The 27,484-nt window shown below is 41.7% G+C and overlaps 2 protein-coding genes across 2 annotated transcripts; both read right to left on the reverse strand.

The window, feature by feature from the left end:
- Positions 1 to 2,559: 2,559 nt before the first annotated feature.
- scp2b (sterol carrier protein 2b) lies at positions 2,560 to 16,078 on the reverse strand. Its single transcript, XM_008296874.1, has 5 exons — positions 15,959 to 16,078; positions 13,873 to 13,963; positions 8,812 to 8,941; positions 8,526 to 8,605; positions 2,560 to 3,177 (listed from the first exon to the last, which is right to left on the reverse strand). The coding sequence occupies exons 1-5, from the start codon at positions 15,979 to 15,981 to the stop codon at positions 3,082 to 3,084; spliced, it is 420 nt and encodes a 139-aa protein (XP_008295096.1). The 5' UTR covers positions 15,982 to 16,078; the 3' UTR covers positions 2,560 to 3,081.
- Positions 16,079 to 21,192: 5,114 nt separating this feature from the next.
- LOC103368792 (NACHT, LRR and PYD domains-containing protein 12-like) lies at positions 21,193 to 26,018 on the reverse strand. Its single transcript, XM_008297280.1, has 6 exons — positions 25,873 to 26,018; positions 25,607 to 25,780; positions 24,309 to 24,482; positions 23,353 to 23,376; positions 21,994 to 22,143; positions 21,193 to 21,223 (listed from the first exon to the last, which is right to left on the reverse strand). The coding sequence occupies exons 1-6, from the start codon at positions 26,016 to 26,018 to the stop codon at positions 21,214 to 21,216; spliced, it is 678 nt and encodes a 225-aa protein (XP_008295502.1). The 3' UTR covers positions 21,193 to 21,213.
- Between the last annotated feature and the right edge of the window lie 1,466 nt (positions 26,019 to 27,484).

Consider the following 27,484-nt stretch of genomic DNA (forward strand, 5'->3'; position numbering starts at 1 on the left):
TGTCGGCAGGGTTGGAATGTATGTTGGCCGTAATGTATTTTTAAAAAAAGAAACCAAAATCACACCATTATCAGAGCCAGACTTTCAACTTTCTGATGAACTACTTATCTGTGGTGCACTTTTCTATCAGAAAACATAAGCTGATGCATATTACGAGTCACTTTACTCTGCGTGTCCCATTTACAAATTCTGCTCCTCAGCACAACTATGTTGCTCTTAGTGACTCAAATCCACACTTGAGGAAATGTTGCACATGTTTATTAGATTTTTTTTTTAATTTGTAAAAAGAACTTTAATGTTGCTTTTATCTTTTTTTTTTTTTGTAATGGTTTATTGTATTATAACGGTGTCATACTGCACAGATGACATTTCTGTGGTCTTTCTTCTTCTAGTAATAGTTGTTCTGTTTCCATAGAGGTGCAGGACTTTATCTTAGGAGTTATTAAATATATAATAATCCTTTTTATCTGCTTTGTTGCATGCCTTGAGATGTGTTTCTTTTCTTTTTCTTTTTTTTTTTTCCTTGTCTGACTCATCTTCTATTTGTTCCAAACCTACCCCTGGATTTTTTGGAAACATGCAACACAGAGTTTTGCACTCTCTGCACTCTGTCAGGACCTCAGGACTCAGGAAGATCTTACAGAGCACTGCCTTAAAACAGAACGTCTAAAGGAGAATTAAATCCTGTTTGCTGAGTTCTCCATTTTGTGCCATTATCTGCCTTGCAGCCGAACATGTTTGCCCGAATGTGGCCACATTTGTTCCCTCTTCTAAAACATACAACAGAGCACATCTTGCAGCAGGTAATTGTTTCCCAGCAAAGCAACGGTCTGCATAAAAGCTGAATCACTGCTGCGTTACATAACTTGTACAAAGTAGTAAACATTCTGTTCAGGTCAGGGTCATAGTGACAGCAGAACAAGCAGGGACATCACAGAAGATTATTTAGGGTCTTAATACGAGAGTGCCACAGGAAATTAAATGCTACTTTGGAATCCTACTGATTTAGTTTTGCAATTCCACAAAGTAAGACCGGGAAACTTTTAAAAACAACGGTTCAGAGTGATCCCTGTGTGGCTCAAGCTTCGATCGTGCTGGATCCTATGATGACCATCCCGAGGCTCATTTAACTTCTCTGCTTCACCTTGTCTTGTCGGTTGTCTTGCCTGGGTTCCTGGATACTGATCTTGAAGGATGTCACAAGTCCTAAAACGCAACTCAAGGACAGAGGAGCTTGAAGCAAAGACGCACAAGTGTGTCCTCGACGTTTCCTCTTCAGAAGGGTTTCCTGCATCTGATGCATAAAGGAGATGTGACATACAGGTGGAATACACGAACCATGTCGGGAACAGGACCAACAAATGTGTAGATATATATTTATATGTCCCTACTCATTTGTACTGTTTTGTGTGTTGTACGTCTTTTAAACTTCGCTACATGTGTGTTTATTAAAAAAAAGTACTGTAAGTTATGATGAACACTGTTCTGCTCAGCAGTGGGCTGAAACAAAACAACACATGATGCAGCTGTGCCATGCATTGTGTTAAACAGATGTCAATTAAAAACAACAGCCCAGAAGCAAAGATGTATCACTGAGGTAAATACCTGTTGCCTCAACTCCTCGTGTCTCCTCCTCACCTCTCTGGTGGGAAGAACTAGGACACAAGGAGCTGAGTGGAGGAAAAGAATCAAGGACGTACAAAGGGAAACGTCCTAGTTTCTGTTAAGTGTTGTAAATTTGTACCGTCCACGCCAAGAAAGGATCATTACGTTTATTTTGTCAGACATGAAACAGGATGGGTTTACAGAACTATTCTGTGAATCTGTGGGATTCCCCTCTAAGTTTACCTTCTTTTTTTTTCAGTCTATTATCATTGCAAGAGAGAAAATATTCCGCTTTTGTTTTGAATAAAACTTTTGATGCCACTAATTCCGAAGTTTCTCATCGAACTCTGATGTTCCACTGCAAAAATCAAACCACATTCCACTGATGAGATCCCACACGCTAACGGCAGCCACTACTGACCAATGAAACAACCCCAGTGTGACTACATAGTAAGACCCAGAAAACTACAAGAGCCAAGCCAAAGCTGCAGTGGAATCTGGGTCAGAGCTACTTAACAGATTTGTCTTTGAGCCATACTCCTCCGTGTACAAAGGAAAAACTACAGCGTGGCAGTCTGGAACCAGGTCGCTGCAGTGTTCCTCCAAAAAAAAGGGGAGCAGAAGCGGAGCCAAGCGCTGTCGCCTCCGAACAGAGAGCCGTGCAAACAACCTCCAAACTGGACCCGTAAAGCTGCGCAGGAGACTTTAATGTGTGTTCTTCTACACTGAATAAACACTGAAGCTTGGCCAGTATTTCCATTTTAACATCCATAAACTCAACGTTACCATTTGAGCATTAAAAAAAAAGCCTTCCTCTTAAAAAGAACAGCATGTTGTTGAGTCTTGTTTTAAATCCCATTTCACAGATAAACGGCTGTTTAGTCTCTGGCGACGGTGGAAGGGGTGTGAGCTAAATGCAAACACAGCTTAAGAAAGATGGACCCGAGTCAAGACCACCCTGCAAAGACAAATTTATTTACTAGAAATCTTTTAGAGTTTTATACAATAATCACAGCAGAAAATGACCAGGCTCTGTTTCTGAGACGAGGAGGCACTTAAGACTGTTGTAGCCATGATTGTGGAAAATGACATCAATCTGCTGTACCCAAAACATTTCAAGACATAATACAGTCAAAGATTTCATTAGTGTGGAAGGTTACTGAAAACTGGACATGAACTGAATTAGTATCACAAAGTAGGGAGCTCCTGTCTCTACTCAGGAGGGGGGGCCTGCACACAGGGACTCGATTAGAGAATTAATTATCTGTCCATCTATCTTATTCTCCAGTGAGATTGGCAGGGCTGCTGACTAATCCCCTGCTCGGTCAGTGAGGTCACTAAGAGGAAAAGTGGTTCAGCCGGTGATGACAGTTTCTTACAGGCCGTTATCTGAAACCACACTTGTTGTCAAATACTTTGTGGTTTTACTCTATTCGGTGTTGAGAAGTGTAGGTACAGCGGGCTCCGGCGTCCCGTCTACAGCTTGGCTTTGCCCGGCTGCAGCTGCAGGCTTTGAAGCTTCATGGCCAGACCCATGTTCCCTGTGATCTTCAGTTTGCCCTGGAAAAACGCCTGTGAATCAGAAAGAGTGGAGAGGGTGGGGAGGGGGAAAAACAAAAATAAAAAAAAAAATTAAAAATCCAGACAGATCTCAATCTGAGGCACACTTCATTCTGTGTTGGAGAGAACTACATGCTGCTGGTTTTAAGAGTTACCGTGAGAGATTAACTCAACCCAGGGGAAAGTGGGGCAACAGCAACAACGGCTTATGAAATGTCAGGAAACTGCGTGGCACAGCGGAGACGTGAATGCTGGTGGACTGGAGTGAACCGAAAAGGTAAATCAGACGATGGATGTAATCATTTGAGTGAACAGAAATGCTTGGAATATTTGCTCGGTTCTCAGAAGGGAAAAAAACAAGAAAGCTTTTATACCAGAAACAGCCAAACTGAAATGATTCATTTTGCCTTTTTATTAGAACCATCATCCAGCTTTCTAAATGATGGAGGGACAAAACAGCGGAAAATTGTGAACTGTGTTGTTGGAACAACCGCTGCTATCCTTCATGACACAGAGGCGACACAGAGGCAGTTTTTCTGTGGACTTGTGGTACCTGCAATAGCTGCAAATCGCTGTTGACTGATGGCAGAGAGGCGCGTCAACACAACAAATGATTCACTGCTATTGCCCATAATAATTCCTCTGCATTCTAGCTTTTGCACACCGCGTGAAAAATGAGAGGACGCTGACAAGTCGAACGTGAAAATACTGCAACAAGTGAAAAACACCTGGTTTAGCCGTGTTCCAACATGAGACCAGGACTTTCTATTGTTTCAAAATGTCTCTGAGCGATTATTTCATATCGTAATTTTGCAGAATTCCGAGCAGAGCTGTTGTTTTTAACACCATTTCCAACTTGTTCCATTGTTTGACAAGAGAAACGCAAAAATACGTAAAATGAGAGCAGCTTTATTGCGAAGTTGGCTGTATTAAAATACGAAGACATTATAGAGGCAGCTCCAAAAAGTAAATCAACCTGGTGGACTGGGACAAGCAGCAGATTATACAAAGTTTGAGCTTGACAACGTTTGATTAATTGGTCAAATTCTTATTGGCTTGTAAAGCTCAGAGGCCATCTAGTTATGTAGGGGCTGAAGGAATGGCAGAACTAAATGTCTTCATTACTTAAAAAAAAAAAAAAAAAAAGGATTTCAATTACATGGGAACTTGAAATAGAGCTGAGCTGTTATCCTACCCAATTCAGGAATTAGATTATTTTATATTTTCCCAGCTCTAATTTTACGCCTCCAAGTTTTTAAGACATACAAATCACAAGACAATTAGATTTTCACCATATGGGACGTTTTAAGGTCAAAACTACTTGCTCCCTTTGGAACAGACATGCAAATGTGTCCTGCTGTTGCTCCGATACATCTGGGACGTCTTGTTGTTGTGTGGGACTATTGTTCAGACTGTGAATAAACACCATGATCAGATCAGATCAGTTTGTCTCAATGCCTCCTAACTTCCACAACCTGCTTGGCTCTCAACTCAAAGTTGTTCCTGATGAAAATAAACAACCATCTTCACAGTTTAATTTTTACATCTACTAATTTCTTACAACAAATAGTTACTGATACGGGTGCAAACACAGCATTTATTGTTTTCTGCTGATAACTAACACATAGATGGATGGTGCAAGGAGTCCCTTGTGTTCCTTCACTGCTGCTGCTGCTGCTGCTGTTTCCAGATGAGCCATTCAGAATGAGCAGCTGCCTCGTAGTCCTGCAGGTTTATTTACTTTCTGTAGCTGTTTTTGCGAACTTTAAAATTTCTCAGTATGGTATTAAAAGACTGCCGAATTCCCGATTAAGTTGTGGTCATTTACATATTTTTCTGTTTGCTGTCAGACAACAGAACAACGAGAAAACAGCGACTGAAACGTGGCTCATTAGGACTCCACGTTAACCTGCAGCCACTTCCAAGCTGCTGTCCTGCACCGCTACTCACCATACCATAGAGAATAATTACGCAATACGGAGGAGAGGGGTTGCTTAAGCTTGGTCTATGTTTAACTTTCTTTCATATACAGCCTGAACTTTTTCACTTTGGGCTCAATGGAAACTTGGATCTCTTCTGTAGTGACTAAATAACAAGCTCTCTTTTTTAAAGTCCAGTTAAAAGCCACAGTTTTGCACTTTAATATGTCAACATCCGTTTGCATTTCATACTGTTCTGCATTATATAATGACATACAGTTGATCAAAATCAAATAAACTTATATTAAATGGTCATCTTAATCATTGATGACAGCCCTACATGGCACCCATCCCAGACCAGATTTCTCCTGCAATTGTCCGGAGAGGTAAAACGGGTAAATCAGCCTGAAACGTTTGTAGCTCGGCTTATAAATCTCCCCAGCCTCATCATTTAGCATTTTAACAAACAAGTTGGAGAATATTCAATGTTGCCTTTCTTTCTCACACAAGCGATCATGTTTCTGATAATGAGACAAATCTCCATTTAACTGCCGAGTATCTCTCGTCTCAGCAGTGTTATTCAACCTGCCTTGCAACAATTTTATGGCCTGCGGAGAGTAAATTGGCACGAATAGTCAATGACGAGAGAACAGCGTTCAATCTTTGTGTCACCCTGACACCAACGAAATACCCTGTTTGTACCAGATCTGACTAGCAAACAAATCTGTTACACGTATTAGGTGAACCTTTGGACAGGACATGCAGCCTGAGGTGGGGTTAAGTAAACTGCAGTGAATGTAATCGAAAACAGTATACGAGGTGTGTCAGAAGGTTGCAGGACTGGGGTCACAAAAGGTATATATGTAACCCATCTGCACGAAGTCAGTCGCATTGCGCCTGACAGTATTTGACAGTGATATAGTATATGTTACCTACATGTAGAAAACAATTAAATGGACTGATTTAAGTAATACTTAGACTTACTTAGAGACAGACAACCAAGCACACTCACATTCACACGTACGGACAATTTAGAATCTCCAATCAACCTCAACATGTTTTTGGACTGTGTGGGAGGAAGCCGGAGAACCCGGAGAGAACCCACGCTGCACGGGGAGAACATGCAAACTCCACGCAGAAAGATTCCGATTGTCCTCACCGGGACGTGATCTGGCGACCTACGGAGCCACCTTGCAGCCCAATATTTTATCACGTGTTAACGTAATTCGGGCTGTATCTCGGATAAGGCCCAAGGTGCAACGCGGCTGATTTCATGCAGATGGGTCACATATTTCAAATACAAACTACTTTTCCCCTTCCAAGTAATCCCCCTGGAGTCAAACACACTTCCCCAGCCTTCTCTGCCGCCACCATACACTCCTGGAAGGATTCTTCCAGGATCCTCCACAGCTCCGTCGTCACAGCCATCTTGATGTCGTCCACGTCTTCTAAACGGGTCCCCTTGATGACCCCCTTGAGCTTGGGGAAGAGGAAACAATCCCACAGAGCCAAGTGGGGTGAGTCGGGAGGTTGCTCCAGCACGGAGATGTTCTTCTCAGCCAGGAACTGTCAGATGCTCAGGGCATTGTGAGCAGGCGCGTTGTCATGGTGAAGCAGCCACCACTTGTCCTGCCACAACTCTTGCCTCTTCTGGCGCACTGAACAAAGCAAACGCTGCAGGATCTCTTTGTAGACGTGCTGGTTGATCGTCTGAAGGGGAAAACTCGTCCAGTCCTTTTCTGACACACCTCGTACACACTAATGTTACACTGACGCCATATTATAAAGCAACACACTGTTCAGGGTCTGGGTCACTCCAAAAGTAAGCTCACATTAGCTGGAGAGAAACTTGATGATTCTGCTACTTTAAGCATTGAAGTTTGAGAGCTAAACATCTATGTGCACCTACAGTTTATCATTTTATACAAAGAGCCATTTTTAATGATTTTTCAGATGTGCAAAAGTAAGTTAGAAGATAAAAAAGGAAATAAGTCTAGTCAACAAATGCAATGAAGTCTAGTAGCCCTATGATGTAATAATATTAGCTGGTGCTACACACAGGTGGTTGTAAATCTGCTGCAAGTCTGAGACCTTCCAGTCATTTTGAATCACCAATTTGATTGTAAGTGTCGCTTGTTTGGAGTCAGACGTGATAATTTGCTGCTTCATTAATCTGTTAACATGACGGTATTCTGTCATCAACACATGGGTTATATTGTAAGTTGATCATCAAAGAAAGTCAACTTTTGCTTCTTTGTTTTTTTCTGATTTATGGCATAATAATTGTCTCACACTGCACATAGGACATTTTTGCATTTTCCTAAATTTCTAGCCATGGTTGTGCTGTTTCCACAGAGGTGCAAGATTTGATGTTGTAGTTAAAAATGAGTCCACGGTCAGTAAAAATGCAACAGGTGCAAAAAAAAAAAAAAAAGGCCCAGAGTTCAGAGGATTCATAAACTCAAAGGAAAAATATCTACAAAGCGCTGAAGGCCACAAAGGAAATTTCAGTTCTGTTAACGTTTTATCAAAACCTGGACTACATTTTACGACTGATTCGCCTCTTCAATCTGACCTTGTACAGACTTTTTTCGTACATATTTGTAATCATGTGAAATTGTGGGCAAAGCGAATGAGAGAGGTGCTTCGTGATGTGACATTCAAATTGTGTTTTTTGCTCTCTGTGATGTTTTTGGACCAGGATCACTTCACACAACTCAAACTGCATCCCTTGTGTTAGCAGGTCTGACCATCACGACACTTATGGAAAAATGACCAGACTGCTCATTAGGACATGAAGCCAACATGTTCAGTGGTTGCCAGAGTAACATAAAGGAGAGCATGTGTGGTGCAGGAAGAAGCTCTAGCCTGTACGATTAGAGGAACAGACAAAGTGTGTGTGTGTTCACCTCTGAAATCATCCTGCTGCTGCCATCATCAGCACAGAAGAGTGAGCCAGTTTCACTGATAAGCAGTAACGGTGTGAACCAGGCCACTTCCTGTCTGTCTCCACACTTTTGTCTTCCCATCGCTTCAGCAATGATTCATTTCTGGATCGCCTTTGTATTTTTTTTGGCACATTCCAGTCTAGCCTTTTGATTCTTGCTGCTAAGAGGCTGGCAAGTGGCCTCTATGATTCAGTGGTCCAACTTTGGATTGTGATACTTCCCCACCTGCGCTCTCAGCATTGATGTCAATGCCTATTGTTTTCAGGCTCTTCTTCACAGCTCCAAAGGATTTTTCTGTAATCATTTGCAGCTGTTTTCTGCAGGCGACATGTCCTGTGTTTTGTTTTGAAGTCCACCATTGGTTTGTTTTTCAGAAAAAGAAACCACTGATGGTTCTGGCTTCAACTGCAAACTGAACAGCAGAAAATGCTGAAATAAAAATGGTAAATGGCCAGCACTTAAAGCATATAGCACTCTACGATTGAATACTTACAGTCTGTGGGTTCATCTTCCCCGTCATCAAGGCCAACAAATCTGTATCCGACATGGAAATGGTGCAATCTGCTTTCTTATCTGCAGAGAGAAAGGGGCCAGGCTTGATTCAAAAACAGGACCTTACAGCTGAAGGATTTATTCAGATTTGAAGAATCTGACTTGAAAAGGTAAATTAAGCTAAAAAAAAGAACAAAACAAAACCTATGCCATGAACTTTAAACTGCATTTCCACCCATGTTGGTTCCACTGTAGTACCAGACAACAGAACGCTTCACTTTTCTCACCTGTGTCGTTGTGAACACAACCTTTGCCGTTCTTCACATCCACAAACCAAGTCGCCTCCTGTCCATTGGGGCCATCCCTCACCTTGAAGGCGAACACTCCTCCGATCTTTTTCACAAACTGCTCCCCATCCTGTACAAACAGATTTTACATAAAGTCAACCAAAACCATCTTGGTTTATAAACGTTGTACAGTAACTACATGTCTTTATGAAGCTGTCCAGTAACAGGCAATTATTTCTGATGGAACAGTTTTCACTGCCAATCATGTCACAATCAGGACACTTCAGTTGTGTGTGCAAAATATAATTACTTTGAGGGAGCCAGAGGTTCAGAGAACATGTAAATGGGAAGACTGGGGAGACTTGGTAATGTCAGAAAATGAACATATAATAAAATAATAACAATCATTTAACACATATTTCTGACCTTTATTGCCATTTTTGATGAATATGTGAAGTTCTGACCCCCCCAGTGTTTTTAATAACTGGAGACACATGAAGCCAGAAGAGTCTAAGCCCTGTTTAATTAGTCTAAATGTGTACTTCTGTTGAATGTGCACCATGAATGAAAACGCATAACGTGATGATAATGAGGTCTGATCTGAACATATAAGGAGGGATTTATTAGATGATTCCTCAACACTTCAATTCATTTTGACCCCCAGTTTTGAAGATTGAAGATGCTGGAGTTGTACATTCTTGTCATTTTTGTGAGTTTTATGCAGAATGCATCACACTGCATTGTACACACTCAGGACAAACATTCCTGAAAGATTGTTCCAGAGAGCGTGGGTTTAACAAACTGACTCCAAGTTGACGAACTCTTAGACAGAAAATTTTAAATTCTAGAACAGCTGATCGTCCTGACTAAGCTCATTTGACTTAAGCCAAAGTTTTTTCTGTTGGTCTTTGATAAAAAAAAAAAAAATCAATATTGATTAAAATTAAACATTTGAGCACCCAGAGAGCTCAACAGGTTGGGCGGGTGACCCATGAACAAGGGCTATAGAGGTCATGGGATCGAGTCCAGCCCATGACCATTTACTGCAGGTCCTTCCCTGACTCTTCTCCCCATATTTCCTGTCTCTCCCCACTTTCAGCTATAATTAAGGCTAAAAAGCTCCAAAAAAATAAACATTTAATCATGACGCATTTGTCAGCAACATGGTCCATCCCTGGCAGAGCCTCCATTTTGCTCCAGTAGAGCTAAAACTGTGAATGCGTCACAGCGTCGACCCTGACATTTATCTCACAAAACCGAAAGGAAGAAAAGAGTCGAGCTACATTTCATTCGTCCACTCATTCATCGCTTGCCCAGCTTCAGTTTCCATGAATGGACGATAAAACTGGATCCTGCTGGAATCCTGCCGTGTATGATATTCAGCTTTAAAATCTATTTACTCAGCTGTAGCCTGGTGGGTGACAGCAGCTGAAGATGGATGAAGAACACAGTTTGTTCATGGATTTATGACTGTAAAGCCGTAGCGAATCCCGGTAATGGTGATTTTGGTGATTTGCACTTAAAAAGGTGTTAAGGTTCAAACTGGATGTACACTTTTAGATGTTAATTGTTATGTTCTGTGCTTCTATTTTTTATATATATTTACTATTTTAACACTGAATGATGTCAGCACACATTAAGACTGCATACAGCCCACATTCAAACACTTACTTCTACATCGTGGTGGAAATCTTTGAACAGAGTGAAACAACCCCAAAGTTGTTGTGTTATTTATTAAAGTGGAGAAACGCAGCGTGAATCTTATTTTCAGCTGTGAAGGATGGAGATTACACACCACAGTGTGTTCAGAGGTCTGACAAAGGAGTCTTACAGGATGATACAGATTCAAAGCAGCTTCTTCATGTGCAGAACGATGATCAGAGACGGCCCCCACCGACTTTCAACAGTTTCTGTTTATGTCACAGTCTCTGCTCTCTTTAAGATAACAGGCATGAAAGCGGCAGGTTACCTCAATCATAACCGTATGTCTCAGTTGGAAAAATACAAAGCGTAATTAAAAGTCAGATAACGCTAAACTTTGCCACAACTTACACCACATTTAGCTCCAGAAGTTTAAAGTTGCTTCAGCTGCACCACAGTCATCCTATGTTCACGTAATCTCACATAACCCGCGTGAAAAATGAGTATTCATCGATCAGTATGTCTTAAGATTCACATGGATGTCTTTTATTTGAACGGCTGACAACCTGCCGTAGTGGCCACAGAGTCGCACATTAAGATTATTTAAATAACAACACTGATCGTATAGATTTTATTTCAAGATGAGACTAAATTCCACGATGTCCAGAGGTTAGAGGTCACCGTTTCTGTCCCTACATCGATGACAGATTGATCATGAAGCGCTCATGTCACAGACAGTCCTTGAGTATGGATCTTATATCTATTATCTAAAGATGTAAAAGTCCACAAATTTTGACAATAAATGGCTCAGCAGGAGGGGAGGCGTTGGAAAGAAAGTCCGACTTTGTTATGAACAACCTGTCAGCGAGCAGCTTAGCTTCAGAGCTTTGGTTAACTCTCTGGAATATAAAACTCAGAGTCTCCCTTGTGTCGGGTTTAACAAACTCAGAGTTTTCACTTAACCTGCTTTCTTGAACAAGGACCTGTTGATAGCGGTAATAATATGTAAAGAGGATCCGCAATATAACGGTAAAAGTGGGAAGAAAAGGTGACGACTAGCTTTTTTTGCTTTTCAGATGCTTTCTGAGGAATACCTTTAACACATTCGATACATGGAATATGTTTTAGTGAGAAATACTGAATGTAAACAGGAACTTTGTTTACAAGAAAATCTAAGAGGGCACCTTTAAATCTGCAGGCTGCACATGTGTCATGTTCAGCTCTTCCTGACTGCATCACTCACTTATTTTATAGGATTTTATGCCAAACACTGTGAATATACATCTGAAAATGGATCAAATAACAAAAGTAAGACACAAAGTGGTTTGGAGTGTGACCCTAAATCAAAAATCTCCTGCCCTGCAAACACTGAACCAATCTGAAAATACAGAAGTGGGACAACAGATTCTCTCAGATAAGATAAAGATAAGCTCCACAGCTAAAATTTTAAGTCCGTTTGTCTGATCAGTTTCCTGAGATATTACACTAAACCGTGTCTCTAAGTTGCCAGACTGGACCCCTGCTGCTGTTTTCTCAGTGACGACAAATCTCATTCATTACACAGACAGCCCTGCCACAGAGCCTGAGATGAAACTGGTATGATTGAGGTCACATAAAGTTAACCTCTGAAAAACACTGAATTGTGGAGATAACCATTTGTCTGATTGAGTCAACATAAGCTCGAAATTACTTTTGTGTTATGACAAGACAGAGTTTATGAACTGATCAAAATGTGCCACCATGAGGCTAATAGTTGACGAAGCTGCACAACACTGGCCTAAAAACACTGAGCATGACTGGAGTGAGTCAGGAGCGGTTAACTCTCTGAACCCCAGAAGGCACCAGCATGGTTTAAAGGCAGGTTTTCCTTCTTTAAAATCATTCATTCATTCATTCATTCATACATTCATACATACATACATACATACATACAAACATAAGAAATCATCATTTTCAACTTTCCAATGGTCTTTTAACTTTAACTATTGTGATATTTCATCAAAATCCCTTTTTTCCTACATTCGTCCTCAAATGTATTCATACCGTTCCATTAAAGAAAAGGCAAAATTCACAACAGTCACTCAAATAACTAGAAACTGAAAAAAGTAATAATAAATAAAAATTTGCTAAATTATAATTTAGTCAAATAAGACATTGTTTCGAATTGTGGCTGAAAATAATAATTTAAAAAAAAAACTGTCCTGGACAAATTAGAGCACTTTGCTGATGAGCAGTGGGCCAAAATCAAAATACGTGTCAACAGGTTCAGAAGTTTGATTGAGAGTTACAGAAAACACTCGATTGCAGTGATGATTGGCTCAAAGGGTTGTTCAACAAAATACTAGATCCCATCATGCTTGTTTTTTCTTTTGTTTTTTGTTTTTAATATTTCTGTTGAACCACAATTCAAAAGCAATGTCATGGTTTTCATTAAATTTTTATTTATCATTACTTTTGCCAATTTCAACTTATTTCAGTGACACCTGTTTTTTTTCCTTCTTTAATGGGAGGGTATGAATACATTTCAGGATGACTGTACATGTCTCATGTCGACAAGTTTCTTAAAAATTGCAAAACATAAACTATTTGAAGTAAATGGACCCTGTAAGGAAAAAAAAAAATCTCTGCACTGCTTTACGCAAGCTTGAAGCCATTAGTGACTCAGATGCAACCAACAGTCAGTTGAACCTTGAACTGGGATGAAGTGCAGAGCAGAGCAGATTAGAGAGAAGAGAGATTAGTATTGAAACAAGGTAAAAAATCACAATGTCTATGGTATGCAGAGCCAAAAAAATGTTCTTTCTCAGCACTCATGTGGGCGCATGTTGACTCCCTGATTCTACAAGTTTTGCAAAATAAATAGAAATTTAGGAAAAATTCTGATTTATGCCATTTTAACTGTGTCATGCTGCACAGAGGTCATTTTTGAGTTGCTGTTCCATTTGCATAGAGGAGCAGGACTTACTGCCATGAAAAAGCCCAAAGTGGGGAGAAGTGCAACAAGAGCAATAACACCCAGAAACGTTTAGGGGGTTAAAAAGCAAAGTGCAGGTTTTCATTAAATTTACTATTTCTTAGAAACTATTATTTGAAAAGTTAGTACACAATTTTATCTGTTTAATGAGATATAAAGGCAGGGATTTAGATGAAGAAATAGGCATTTTCCTCACTGATTTTAAACCAGTCAGGGCATAAAGTCCACACTTTTCCAAACAGTAAAGCAAGGTTTTGTGTCTGGGTGTGACGAAACTTCAGACGCGACAGTAATGATCGCAGAGATACCATTGAGTTGTTTGTGGCGCCTCAAATTGCAGCGTGAATTTATGTTAGACAAGAGAGATTTGACTGATACCAGCTGATGTTCACACATTAGTTTCTGTTAGTCTGTGATTAGCTCCTTTTCTAAGTCATATCATTCACCTCCTGAAGCTTCTTGTTGATTTCCTGGAACACAGCGTGGGCCTTGAACCCCTCCAGTCCATCACTGGCACTGGTGTTAATGGCTTGAATCCTTGATGCGGTGGAGGCAGATGTAAGAGAATGAGAAAGTAAGGTTAGCAATGAAAGAACGTGATCACAGACAAAACAACCACTGACGAAACGTGTATTTGGAGTTATTGCTTTAGATGAATCACATCCCTGGAGCTCAGTGTTTCATATAGAACATGTGATTAACCGCACACTAGCCTCCAACCCCGAGATAACCAATTACACAACATCCATTCAATTATCACTTCCACAAATGGATGAGATGCATTAGAGCTGTGACCTCCATATTTGACACCTTCACTGTGTGGAAAACAATCATCACAACCACTTCCTTTTCTGGGAAAATCCAGCAGTCTGGTTACTTAGAGTGGGCTGCAAGGTGGCGCAGTTGGTAGCACTGTTGCCTCGCAGCAAGAAGGTTGCCGGTTCGCGTCCCGGTGGGGGCACCGGAATCTTTCTGCGTGGAGTTTGCATGTTCTCCCCGTGCAGCGTGGGTTCTCCAGCTTCCTCCCACACAGTCCAAAAACATGTCGAGGTTAATTGGTGATTCTAAATTGTCTGTAGGTGGTTGTCTGTCTCTAAGTGTAGCCCTGTGATAGACTGGTGACCTGTCCAGGGTGTCCCCTGCCTTCGCCCTAAGTCGGCTGGGATAGGCTCCAGTCCCCCCCGCGACCCTAATGAGGATTAAGCGGTGTATAGAAAATGGATGGATGGATGGATGGTTACTTAGACACACTTTTCAATGTGAACAAAAAATGAATATCAACATCGGTGTTATTGGCGCTATCAGAAATCTTAATATCGGATATCGGTATCGGCCAGAAATGTTAATATCATGCATCACTATATATATATATATAAACTTTTATTTTCTAAACTTTGTTTGCAAGAGTCTTAATTTGTTGACAGGCTCAGCTTTTCAACAGAAAAATAAGCTAGAAACAGAAGAGAAACACTGAAAAGGACGATCTGGTGGCAATAGAGAAACACTTTTCTCAGTGCCAGACTCTCATTGTTATTGCACAGCCTTGAGGAACAGTCACTTTGCATTTCACTGCACACACTGTACAAGCATGTGACAAACAAAACTCTTGAATATTGAATGGAAATGTTTTAGCTGCAGAAAGAATGATGTTGATCAAAAACAGATTCTGTCAGCAACTGTCGCCACTTCATGAAGCAACGTGACTGATTTGTTTGACCCGCCATCTGCAAGCAAAAGAAAAAAAAAATAGATATTTCAGATGCCTTTGTGGGTGTTTTTCTCCAGGTTTTCTCAAATTATTCATTATTTTCACAGATGATCAGGATCATTTTAGAATTGATCATTCTTTCCAAATAAAGATACTCAAATCATCTGGTCAAAGTTCCTGTATTTGCTTCATATGTACATATCAAACTATGTCAGATGTCTTTCAGTGTCGTGCAACCCTGACTGTCATCATATCTCTACAGTCAGGTTCCAGCTAAATGCCTGCACTTCTGGGCTTCAGGACCTGTTGCTTTGACAACAATTTGTTCCAGCTTCACTTAGGCTAATTGTGTCTACTTGTGTTGACTTGCATCGTGGGTGAATAGCCCAAGACTAATTCCCCACGCCTGGGACAACAAAGTTAATCTTGAAGTCCATGTGAGCTCCAGCTGATCCACAGCAGGTTGGCCGCTCAGTGACAACCGAGCTGACTGGTGTCACCTCTGCATGAAGGAGGGGGGCCGCCGCCGTGCCTCCACCTCAGAGCACCTGGAGACAGCAGTGTCTGAGGAGAAGCTGCACCGTGAGTCCCACAAACAGCTGCTGGACCGTCTGAAGACTGAGGCATCGAATTATCACGGAAACAGTCGAAACTACACGATTATGTGCCAATTACGTCCGAGGGTTAGCGCGCTAACCGAAGCCGTCTGTTTGACATTTAACCTGTTTGCTAGCTAACAGTGTAGCCCGGTGCGACGAGTGTGACCTCAGTGGATAATTGGAAAACGTGTCATAATTACGCAGGACGGGTTTTTAAATTCTTACCTCGGTGTCTGTATTTCAGGCATTTTGTTGTGAATGCAGGCGGGCAAATAGCACAGGTTTAAGAGAGCAGCTGATTGTAGCCTGGGCTGCTGTTAGCTAACTTCACTTCCTTGTTTCTTCCGTCTTTCCGGATTCTTCAGACTCGACGTGTTGATGTCAGATAGCCCGGAGCAACGGATTTTTATTTTTTTTTATTTATTTTATTTTTATTGACAAATTCATTTCACAACACATTGTGGAATACAGATGGAAGCGATATCTGCCACTCCTCAATAAAAAAAGCATCAATATCTCCTTATAACATGATAAATTAGTATGTTCTTGAAACGTGATATATCACACTGATCCGTTTTTTTTTCTTTTTGAGTGGCAGTAAAGACAACCTTCACAAAAGTTTTTTTTATTTTTTTTGCTTGTTGATGAACATGTGCCTACAGTGCAGTAAAACAAAATGTGTATCTATTAGAAAAGGCACTTCTTGAAAATTATATGAAGTGCAATCAGACATGAAACACAATCAAAACAGAAAGGAAAAAACAGAACAAAACACAAAGGTAGGGCTTTCTGTGCAGATCGTAATTCTCAATCAAACTGACCAGTTTCATTGCATGTTTACTCTTCATTTTTAAGGGCTTTAGTGAAGAAGAGAAACTCCTCATGAACTACATAAAACCTAGGATTGACCGTCATGTATTTGCATTTGTGTATGTCCAGTTTTCTGAGGATGAGAAATCATAATCTTTGTTTTCTGATCAAAACCATAAATGACATCTTTTTGAAGAAAGGGTTCAAGTAGAATATTGTTGTAAAGCCAGTCATATTCCTCAAATGTGTGTCAACATGATTTGGAAAAAAATGTCACTCATTCTGTTATGTTGAACACCAGAGAATTAACTTCTATGTTCTTGGTTTATATCATTTATTTAAAGAGCCATGATTCAACCATAGACTGCGTGGCTAAATCAAGGTTTTAACCATTTACTGCACAGCCAGCTATTCTGCAAATCATGCTGTTGAGGTTTGGAACAGGGATGAACAATTGATTGAAATATTATTGAAATCACATGTACAATATCCAAACTGTAAGTGCTGCAATTTTTTTTGAGAGAGAGGTTAAACGTGTCAGAACATACCACTTTAAAATACTCCTCCAATGAAAATCAAGTTTTTTACCTTATTAATTATTTTTAAAATATGCTCAAAGACACATCTTGGGCAAAAGAAGCTGTCAACACCATGGCTGAGCATTTCTAATGTGGAGCTGCAATGTATCAGTGACACAAAAACAAAGAGGCAAGATTTCATACATAACTAACTTACAGAACCAATCCTGTCAACTTGCAGTGTGGGGCTGTCTGTGTCGTTATTCCTCGACAGGTTCAGCTTTCAGTTTAAACGTGTATGGTCCAGTTACTCCAATATTACAACTTGCCATTCTGTAGCACAGGGGAGTTTTACAGTGTTTGAGCAGAGTCATGGTGAGCTGGAGTGCCGGAGCTGCAGAGAGCAAGGCGGGAGGATTTCATACAGCACATTATGGAGGAAGCAGCAGTGCAGAGTTACATCTAAGACATTTCAAAGCATTAAGGGATTATTTTCACTGGGGGAAAAAAAACATACCAATGCACAAAAATGTGGGTTTAATCTACTGGAGAGTAAATGGGGATTAAATTGCATCCTTCAGACATTAAAAAAAAAAAAAGATGCACATTTGGAAAAAAAAAAAGAAAAGGCATATTCTCTCCCAGTCTGTCTCTTTGTCAGGGAAAATGTATAATTAGTAAGAATTATTGAAGTTTGAGTTCATGTGCAAACCCTTCTTGCTTTGGAGACCCTCATATGGATCCTGCTGCTGTAGTTTTTTTTTTTTTTGACAAACTCGGAGGAAAAACTCCTGCAAACAGCTGGAAACACCAAACCAAACATGTTCTCATATTTTAATCGTAGCAACTGGAATTGCTTGAGTTTTCTGAAGACGTTGTAAACCTGTTTACAACTCCGTCCTAAGAACTCTCCCCAGGAAGATGAAACCACATTCACACCGAGCCACAAGAGACCTTAACGAACCCCTTTGTGTCAGGGGGGAGTGCTAAGGGCTCACATAATGAGAGGGGGAGGAGCAACCAAACCCCAATTGAAACTGAAACTCAGGTGTTAATGGCTCCTTAAGGGTATGTTGAACTCCCAACTAGTCAGTCAGAACTGGTGAAGCCTCTTGGATGAGAGGTGAAAGGTCTTCAAGAAGCTCAAGCAAGTCCAGTTGCTATGATTAAACTATGAGAATAACCATGACCTGGACGACTGAGAATCTTCACAGACAAGCTAAACTTGGGCTCCTGTTCACGCTTTATGGTCAACTAAAGGCACAAACTGTGTCTTTTGGACTCCCTCTAATGTTGATGGATGGGACGCACAGCCGACTGCCGCTGCACATAGCTGCTTCAATCACCTTGTGGTGTTTTTACTTGCACTCGGACTCCATAGCTGCATTCACTGACACTCGCACATTGGAGTTCCAGTGAATGAACTTGACTTGTCAGATCTGAGGGTTTTCAAACCGCCTTTCACTACGGTACACAACAACGACCTTTCGGCCAGCAACATACCACAGTGACATTATCAAGTTTTGCAGGGGATTTGAATATTGCAGTAAAGTAGCTTTGTTCTTTTCTTTGGTGAATTATCCATTTTAATGACAGACTGTGGTCTCTGCATGCAAACATTCCACCAAAACAATCCCCGGCGTCATTATTTTGACCGCTGCTGCATCCTTCGCTTAGCCCCACTCAGGGCAATAGAGACTGGGTTGAAGAAATACAAACAAGACAGAGCATTTTTCCCCCGATAGCAGAATGATAATAAGGTGCAGGCGGACCATTCTGTGCTTCAGAGTGCATATAACCGGGATGTTGTACTTTAGGGTATTTTCATTTATCCCATATTCTTTATTTCCAAACACACACAGGTATCAGGTATCTTGCAGACCTCTAACAGGGCTGCTGTACCTGGATGAGGATTTAAAGACGACAGAAACTGAGTGACGCACTGAGCACAGATATCACATGCACATAGTGATTTTACAGATTGCAGGTCAACAGCTGCTCCTTTCAGTTGACAGTGACAGGTGAACTGGTGGCTCGTCAGACAGTTAGACAGCAGCATAAATGGCAATTTAAAGCCTACCGCTGGCTACACACTGTAGGCTCTGCGAAGAGGGCAGGTCAGCAAATGACACTGCGTTTAATGTACACAGAACGAGGGGAAGAAAACATCAGAAAATCTCATCAGTCTAATGGAAACAGTGAACTGTCACCCTGGCTGCTTTTGCAGAGCAGTGCAGAGCAGGGAGGCTGGCTGGCTGGCTGGGTGGCTGGCTGGGTGGGTGGGTGGGCGAGCTTCGGATGGTGGCAGAGGCTGGGGAGTGAGGGAGGGCTCAAGGCCAACTCCCGTTGGCTCACTCGCTCTCCCGCTCGTCACAAACACAGGCTCAACGCAAGCTGCGGGAAGCCAGGCAGTGCCGACCTGCAGTTCAGTGACCACACAGCCGCTAACCAGGAAAACACTGCACTCTGCTGGTCAGATCCACACAGAATAATATGGTGGGAAATGAACAGCGTAACCTGCATGTGATGATCAGTGGATCCACAACACGATTGTATTGAAAACAAAGTTATGATTATAACTTATACAAAACACTAAACAGACTTTATCCCAACTACAAGCACTATAAACAGCAGTCAGGGTCAATATTTGCCATTTACCGCCATTAGCACATTTATTAATTAAACAACAGTATGTTTCATGTGAAAATAAGAAATAAAGTCTGAACTCAATCGAAATGTGTCCTTCAAAGATAACACGTCAGTGTCAAGGGTTAAAAAGGCTTCAACAAGGCCACATGAGATTGATGTCTACAAAGACAGAGAGGATTTATACATGACAAACAGGACAAAATGGAAAACAGACGACTTCTGGTTGTGGTTGGTGGTTTCCTCACTGCTTCAGATTCACTTTACCTTTGTTTTACTGCATATTGTGTTAATTAGGATTCACTACACAGCAAAATGAATGAAAGATCTGTTATTTTACAGATTTCAAACAAAAAATTCTAGGTGGTCAGTGTTAGTATTAATGTAAAGCAAATGTATGAAATAACCCAGAACCAGTGTAAAGACATGTACTATTTTAAGATTGACACTTGTAGAATTATTGAGGACTCATCATATACAGTTGGTCGTGTATTTTAAAACAACGAAACACACATACAGAACGTTTGAAAGGAGTCATCTCACAGGTGTACATATCCACATGTATACTTATCGTGTCATACGAGGTGTGTCAGAAAGGTTCCAGGACTGGTGTCACAAAAGTTATATTTCAAACCCAAACTAGAAACTAGGAGTTTTCCCCTTCAGACAATCAACCAGCATGTCTACAACGAGATCCTGCAGCGTTTGCTTCGTTCAGTGCGACAGGAGAGGTGAGAGTTGTGGCAGGACAAGTGGTGGCTGCTTCACCATGACAACGCGCCTGCTCACAATGCCCTGAGCATCCCACAGTTCCTGGTTGAGAAGAACATCTCCGTGCTGGAGCAACCTCCCGACTCAGCCCACCTGGCTCTGTGGGATTGTTTCCTCTTCCCCAAGCTCAAGGGGGTCATCAAGGGGACCTGTTTTGAAGACGTGGACGACATCAAGATGACTATGATGATGGAGCTGAGAGGATCCAGAAGAATCCTTCCAGGAGTGCATGGCGGCATGCAGAGAGAGTTCAGACACATCTTCCCTAAATGGCCTCCTGTCTCATCTTCCTCTTGCTACCTTCGGTTTCCATCAGATTGCACTCCAGCCATCCTACCTGAGTCTGTCTGCTGCTCCCACAAACCTCCGCTCTGGATTCCCTGCCTGTCCCGGCCTTCATGGACACCTCTGAACTTCAACATTAGGAACTTGCCGTAGCCTCATCATATTCTGATTGCTCTGACCAGACCCAGAACCTGCAGACAGCTAATTGTACTCCCTGTTCCTTGGAACTCACTGCCAGTTTAGTCTGACTCGTTTCACTCTTGTGTAGTCCTAGCTTTTCTTTTGTTCCTTTGTATTGTTCCATCCACAGTTGTGAATATATTTCCTTTGGATTGTACCAGTCGGTCTGAGATTGATGTTTGAATCTGAGTTTCCTGATCAGTCCCGGCATTCTCTGGATCATCAGGACCACGGCTCATCCTCTCAGTACACACGCCCTTCTGTGCACCATCACTGCCAGCTGAAGATAGAAGAAGAAAGAACAGAGGAGATAAATGAATGCTTGCAAGGACTCACCACATCAGCTGTCACTCAGCGATGCAGCACATCCAGAAGGCTGTGAGCTGGAACCCAACGTTATGTCCTGAACATATCAAAACAACAACTCCTTAGTCCTCACTAGTTAATGCTGACTGTGTTTAGTACAATACTTCTGAAAGCAGCAAGGACTGTCTACTGACTTCAGTGTCTCCAATCTGCAGTGTGGACTCTCCACAAGCTCAGATAGCTGCTTCACTTCCGATTCCTGCAGCTTGTTTTGGTTCAGGTCCAGATGTGTCAAATGGGAGGGGTTGGATTTCAGAGCTGAGACCAGAGAAACACAGCTGGACCCAGACAAACTGCAGCAAACCAGTCTGGGAAAAAAAGAATAAAAGATGTTAGTTAAGGAGGCAAAGTTCAGATACTTCAGTATAAAAATAAACTATAAAAATAAAGCCAATGTGCTGCCCTGGTTTTAATTTGATCTGAAGAAAGACATGAGCTCAAATATGAGGTGACGATCAGAGTTTCACAGTCAGTTATTCAGTGGAGGATTTTTCCTACCGTGTGGAGGTTTGACATCTCAACATTTCTCCACCACAGTCAATGGACTAAAACAGTGAAGAAGAAAACAGATGCTACCATGAAGATCCTCCATGTGGATCAGTAAAATTTCAACCTGAAGTTCAGTGTCACCACCGCTTTCATATCATATTCATCTGAGCACACAACTGAAACATGGTGTCTGACCTCAGAGTCTCCAGTTTGCAGTGTGGACTCTCCAGAAAACCGCACAGCTGCTTCACTCCTGAATCCTGCAGCTGATTAGAACTCAGGTCCAGATGTGTCAGATGGGAGGGGTTGGAGTTCAGAGCTGAGACCAGAAATTCACAGCTGACCCCAGATAATTTGCAGGCCCACAAACTGAATAAAGAATAAAAATCAATCAGATGTGTTGAGGTTCATCTTCTACTGTACCAGTCTCTGTCATCAGTCATCTTAAACAACAAAAACTGGTCTTTTGTGACAATAATCAAATATTAATCAATAATTTTGGACAAAAAAAGAGAAAATATGAACAGAAGGAATTTTGCAGTTAAAGGATAGAAGTTCTGTTTGAACATAAATAAGCTTCAGTTGGCCATAAAACAAAAGGATCTTTTACAGTAAACTGACCACAGAAACTGCAGTCTGCAGTGTGGATTCTCCAGAAAACCACACAGCTGCTCCACTACTGCATCCTGAATGTCGTTGTCCCTCAGGTTCAGATGTTTCAGATGGGAGGGGTTGAACTTCAGAGCTGAGACCAGAGATTCCCACTCGACCTCTGACGTGCAGCAACTCAAACTGAATAAAGAATGAAAGATGGAGATAAAAGCATTGATAACGTGTTCAGGTTCTAAATATGCAGCTTGATTTTACTGTGACATAATCAATGAGCTGCTCTCTATTGGGGTTTATTATCACGTCAGCCTTCTAAGTACATCATCCAAACGTCAGCTCAACATTTATACGCCTGTTTACGTCAACACAGATCACTAACCGAGACAAGATCTATACTGTATTGACACTAAACACCTGCAAATATGTGTGATCTGCGAATCAATATCAATCAGTATCAAATCACACTGAACTGTACGGAAACCAAAGACATTTTTCTACTTTAGTGAGTAAACTTTGAAACTAATCTGAGTTCAGAGGATCTTCTGTGTCCAGATGTGACTCTTAAGCACAAATTACAAACATTTACTGTGACAGCTAACACTGGACATTTTCTATAGTTTCTGAAACAAACACTCATCTCTTGTGACAATAGACTACATTTCGGGCAAGAAAAGAGAAAATTTGAACAACAGCAAATTAACAGCATCATGGATGAAAGTTCTGTTCGGACATAAATGAGCTTCAGGTGTCATTAAAACATACAAGCTCTACAGCAGTAACAGACAGTGAACTGACTTCAGAGTCTCCAGTCGACAGAGTGGACTCTCCAGAAAACCACACAGCTGCTTCACTGCTGCATCCTGCAGACTGTTGTAACTCAGCACCAGCTCTGTTAGATGGGAGGGGTTGGACTTCAGAGCTGAGACCAGAGAGTGGCACCGGCTGTCTGACAAACTGCAGCTCCTCAATCTGAATAAAGAATAAAAGATGTGAGTATAGGAGACAAAGTTCCTGCTTGAAATTATTCAGAGTTTCATTATTTGTTCAGAATGGAAGAAGGTTGCAAATATGTAAGTTTAGGAAAATGGAAACGCTTGAAGCAAATAGAACACAGCTTCAAACGATCAAAGTCAAGTCGTTTATAGTAACGACTACATGGTGCTGCTCCAATAAAGACGTAGTGACCTCGGCTCTTAAAGTCTGTCGATTCTACCAGCGACTCCGTCTACTCAAACTCATGCCCCATATTGGCATTTATTTAACTTTCTTCTCAAAACTCAGAAAAAAAACTCCAACTAAGGAGATTTTGACAAAATGAGACAAAATCTGTTCAAGTTATTGGACCATGGACACATTTCTATCAGGACTCATTTAGAGTGGAAAGTGTCCATCACAGTTTTTAGAGGACAAGCTGATGTCTTCAAACAGTTTCTTCAGCAATGTTCTTGAAGATAAACACCTCCACTTTCAATTGATAAAACCCAGAGCAAAAAGGACAGTCTGTAGACAGGATATGTGGGGATCATATTCTTTGATGTTTCATTTAACATCATTCAATTCTTCATACTTGGAAACAAGCTTGATGCAGTGGGGGAACAGACTAGCTAACATGAGGTCAAATATAAGATGAAGATCACATGTGAATTATTCTGAGGAGGATTTTTCTTGTTGTGTTGAAGCTTGCATGTGCAGTTGAACATTTCTCCGCCACAGTCAGTGAAACAAGCAGTGAAGAAGAAAACAGACATGAAGACCTTTAGTTTGGAATTAGTATAATATCAGCCTTTAAGAAACAAAGTTCTTGCTTCGACATCATTTAGAGTCTCATCATGTGTTCAGAGTGGAAAAGGTTCAGGGTGTGCAGGTTTGGGAACTTTCACATCGTATTCATGGTGTCTGACCTCAGAGTCTTCAGTCTGCAGTGTGGACTCTCCAGAAAACTACACAGCTGCTTCATTCCCGGATCCTGCAGCTCATTGGAACTCAGGTCCAGATGTGTCAGATGGAATGGGTTGGAGTTCAGAGCTGAGACCAGAGAAACACAGCTAATGTCTGACAAAAAGCAGCCCTTCAATCTGAATATCGGGGGGGAAAAAAGACATAAACAAAATCATTGACGAGCAGATGTATTCAGGGTCAGAATGTACAACTAAACACTCAGTGTTATTCTGGACTTGCTTGAGTTCTTTGAAGACGTTTCACCTCTCATCCAAGATCTACCAGAATCTACCAGAATAACCATGACCTGGATGGCTGAGAATCTTCACAGACATTCAGTGTCAGTGACTTTGTCCTTCTGTTATTGTGGATGGTCATCATGTCAGCCTTCTATACACACCATCCAACACAGCACAGCATTTATACACCTGTTTGTGTCAACACAGATTAATAACAAGACCTCTTTCTTCCCGTGCTGAGGCAGCTTCGTTGTGGCATTAAAAAAAAGTTTAAAGGAGAAATTCCCACACGAGTCAGTGTTTAAACAGAAGTCACACATTATCTGACTCCTGATGTCCACGCTGACTGTGACGTAGTCTCTTCCTAACACGACTCCACCCTTAGGAATGACTTCATGAGCTCAGCTGACACTAACATGAAGCTTCAGCAGCCTGACTGACGCAGATCAAGTGAGCATTGACCGAAGTTTCCCTCTTTGAGCGACTATGGCTCCACTGCAGCTCAGCACAAACACTGTGGAAACAGAAACCCTCTGACTGGATCTGTGAAACTTAGACTGCTGAAGCCTCATATCAGTTTGCATTCATACACCATGGTGTATGCTGATGGACGGTGGATTTATTCCTCTTATCTTTTTTCACAGACAGTACAGACATAATGATTACTGATACTAGTACTTTTAATAAACATCTGCACATGAGGCTGTGCAGATCGCAATATTAAAATCCGATGAAAATGTCCGCAGTGTGGATCTTCTAATTCAGCTGCTTCACTCCTAACTCTCCTGGAGGATTGTATCTCAGGCTCTCTCAAATGGGAGGGCTTGAAGCTCAGAACTTCATCATCCAGGAGTGAAGCTGCTGCACTGGTGGATCCACACTGCACACTGGACAGTCTCTGTGATTAGACAAGCTGACAGCCTGCAGTTACACACAATCAGCTCAAGATGTGCGGAGGAAAATCCCACAGGTGTAGAAAAGTGCCAGCATGAATCTAAAGTAGGATTTAACTGTGCTCTGACCTGAGAGCTTCCAGTTTACAGAGTGGATTCTTCAGTACAGCAGAGAGACACCTGACTCCTGTGTCCTGCAGGTTGCTGTAGCTCAGGTCCAGCTCTGGCAGACTGGAGGACGAGGAGATGACAACTGATGACAGAAGTTCCCAGCTTCTCTTTGCAAGGTCACAGCGGCGCAGCCTGAGAAAGAATTAACAGTAAACACAGTCAAAATGTTTCATTCATCATGTGCAAAATTGTCCATTTTGGAAATCGTTCATAAATCCACATACAGCGCTTTGCTGGAGGCTTTGAGCACCGGCAGCAGCCTCAGTAGAGCCTCATCTGAAGCAGAGTATTTCTCCAGGTCAAACTCATCCAGAGGTTTTTCCGACGACAGTAAGATGAAGACCAGAGCCGACCACTGAGCAGGAGACATCATGCCTCAAGCTTTTTGTTTTTGCAGAGTGCCAGAGTGCATTGTTCTGCTGAGGAAGACCGTTGCCATCAAAGGGTTGGGCGTGGTCTGCAGCAATGATTAGGTTGGTGGTACATGTCAAAGTAACATCCACACGAATGTGCCAGGACCCAAGGTTTCCCAGCAGAACACTGCATCGTCACCTGTCTAGTATTTCAAACTAGTTATGAGTCATTTTAGATGAGTTTGGTGTAGCTTTGGACAACTTTAACTTGTTTTTGGACCAACTTGGAGCTATTTTGGTCAGATTTCAGTGATGTGGAGCCATGATGCAGACATAGACACAGCTAGGTTGATTCACAGGTGAACTCAGCAGCTTTACGTTTCCTCTTTGGGGCCTGAACTTTCAATATAGTTTTTCCACAGAATTTGTTTGTGATTATTCAGGAGAGGAAAGTCTCGCCGGTTCCAGCTGGAGATATTCCACTTACTGAGAGCTGATCCAGTTTAGACTCATTTAGGTGATGTTGTTGAGGTTTGTACTCAGTCACTCCACAGGCCGCTGAACTTTCCTCTCTTCCTGAACCAAAGTAAATCCTCCGTGGACCTCCAGCGGCAAAAGGAAGCAACCGACACTGTCTCAAAGTTGAAGCGGACTGAGTTCAGAAACAGCGAGGAGGGGAGTTTGTGGTGCTGGAGACGGTTTGCTGCTCTGTGAATGTGCGTCTCTAAACGGGGAAACGCGTTACATTCAGCCCCAGAGTCCTTCGTCTGTTGCTTCCTTACGCCGCTGGAGGTCCCCGGAGGATTTCGGCCACAGCGTCCGTATTTCAGCGGTCAGTAGAGCCCCAGAGCGGATCCTCCGTGGATAACTGGTCCAGTCGCGTGTTGGAGGAACAGGCGTTTAGCTTTTTATTACTTTGACTTCAGCAGCCAACATTTGTCAAAACAACTGAAATAAAAGAGACGAAGTTGACATTATTGTCACGTCTTACAATGTGTGAGTGAGTTTCCCTGGTTGCTAGGCAACGTCAAGCTCAGAACACGCTGATGATGACGAGGCATGAACGGGATGGCACCACGTTCTGACGTCATCACGTTGTGATGACATCATCACACTCTGAAGCTCTTTGATTCAAACCCTGACGTCACTGCTGATGTCACATTCTGGCATATATATATATATATATATATTTATAGACCAGTCCATACACCTGCTAGTTCTCTTTGATGATTTCACTCGCAGTTAGATCATTGTATTTGCTACACAGAATTAGAATTATTGCATTTATTCTGTATATTCTTATTCTATAAATTACTGCATTATATATTTCTTTTTTTCATTTCAGCTCAAAGAAATCATTCAGTTTTTCAAAATGTTCCAACGAATGAAGGACATTCTCACTAACACTGTTCACGGGACCGTAACCTCGTATTCCCAAATGGAGGTCCTGGGACAGGGCCGCTTCGGCAAAGTGGTCAGGTGC

This window comes from Stegastes partitus, unplaced genomic scaffold (genome assembly GCF_000690725.1).
Source record: "Stegastes partitus isolate 25-593 unplaced genomic scaffold, Stegastes_partitus-1.0.2 Scaffold25, whole genome shotgun sequence".
NCBI classification, from domain to species: domain Eukaryota; kingdom Metazoa; phylum Chordata; class Actinopteri; family Pomacentridae; genus Stegastes; species Stegastes partitus.

Excerpts from the sequence above, each read along its gene's own strand:
- scp2b (XM_008296874.1), bottom strand. The coding sequence starts at position 15,981 with ATGCCTGAAATACAGACACCGAG. Across the intron at positions 13,964-15,958 it reads CCTGAAATACAGACACCGAG|GATTCAAGCCATTAACACCA; the intron begins GTAAGAATTTAA and ends CACCGCATCAAG. Across the intron at positions 8,942-13,872 it reads TCAACAAGAAGCTTCAGGAG|GATGGGGAGCAGTTTGTGAA; the intron begins GTGAATGATATG and ends CTGTTTGTACAG.
- LOC103368792 (XM_008297280.1), bottom strand. The coding sequence starts at position 26,018 with ATGTCTCCTGCTCAGTGGTCGGCTCTGGTCTTCATCTTACTGTCGTCG. Across the intron at positions 25,781-25,872 it reads AAAGCCTCCAGCAAAGCGCT|GCTGCGCCGCTGTGACCTTG; the intron begins GTATGTGGATTT and ends ATTCTTTCTCAG. Across the intron at positions 23,377-24,308 it reads TGCAGACTGAAGACTCTGAG|ATTGAGGAGCTGCAGTTTGT; the intron begins GTCAGACACCAT and ends TTCTTTATTCAG.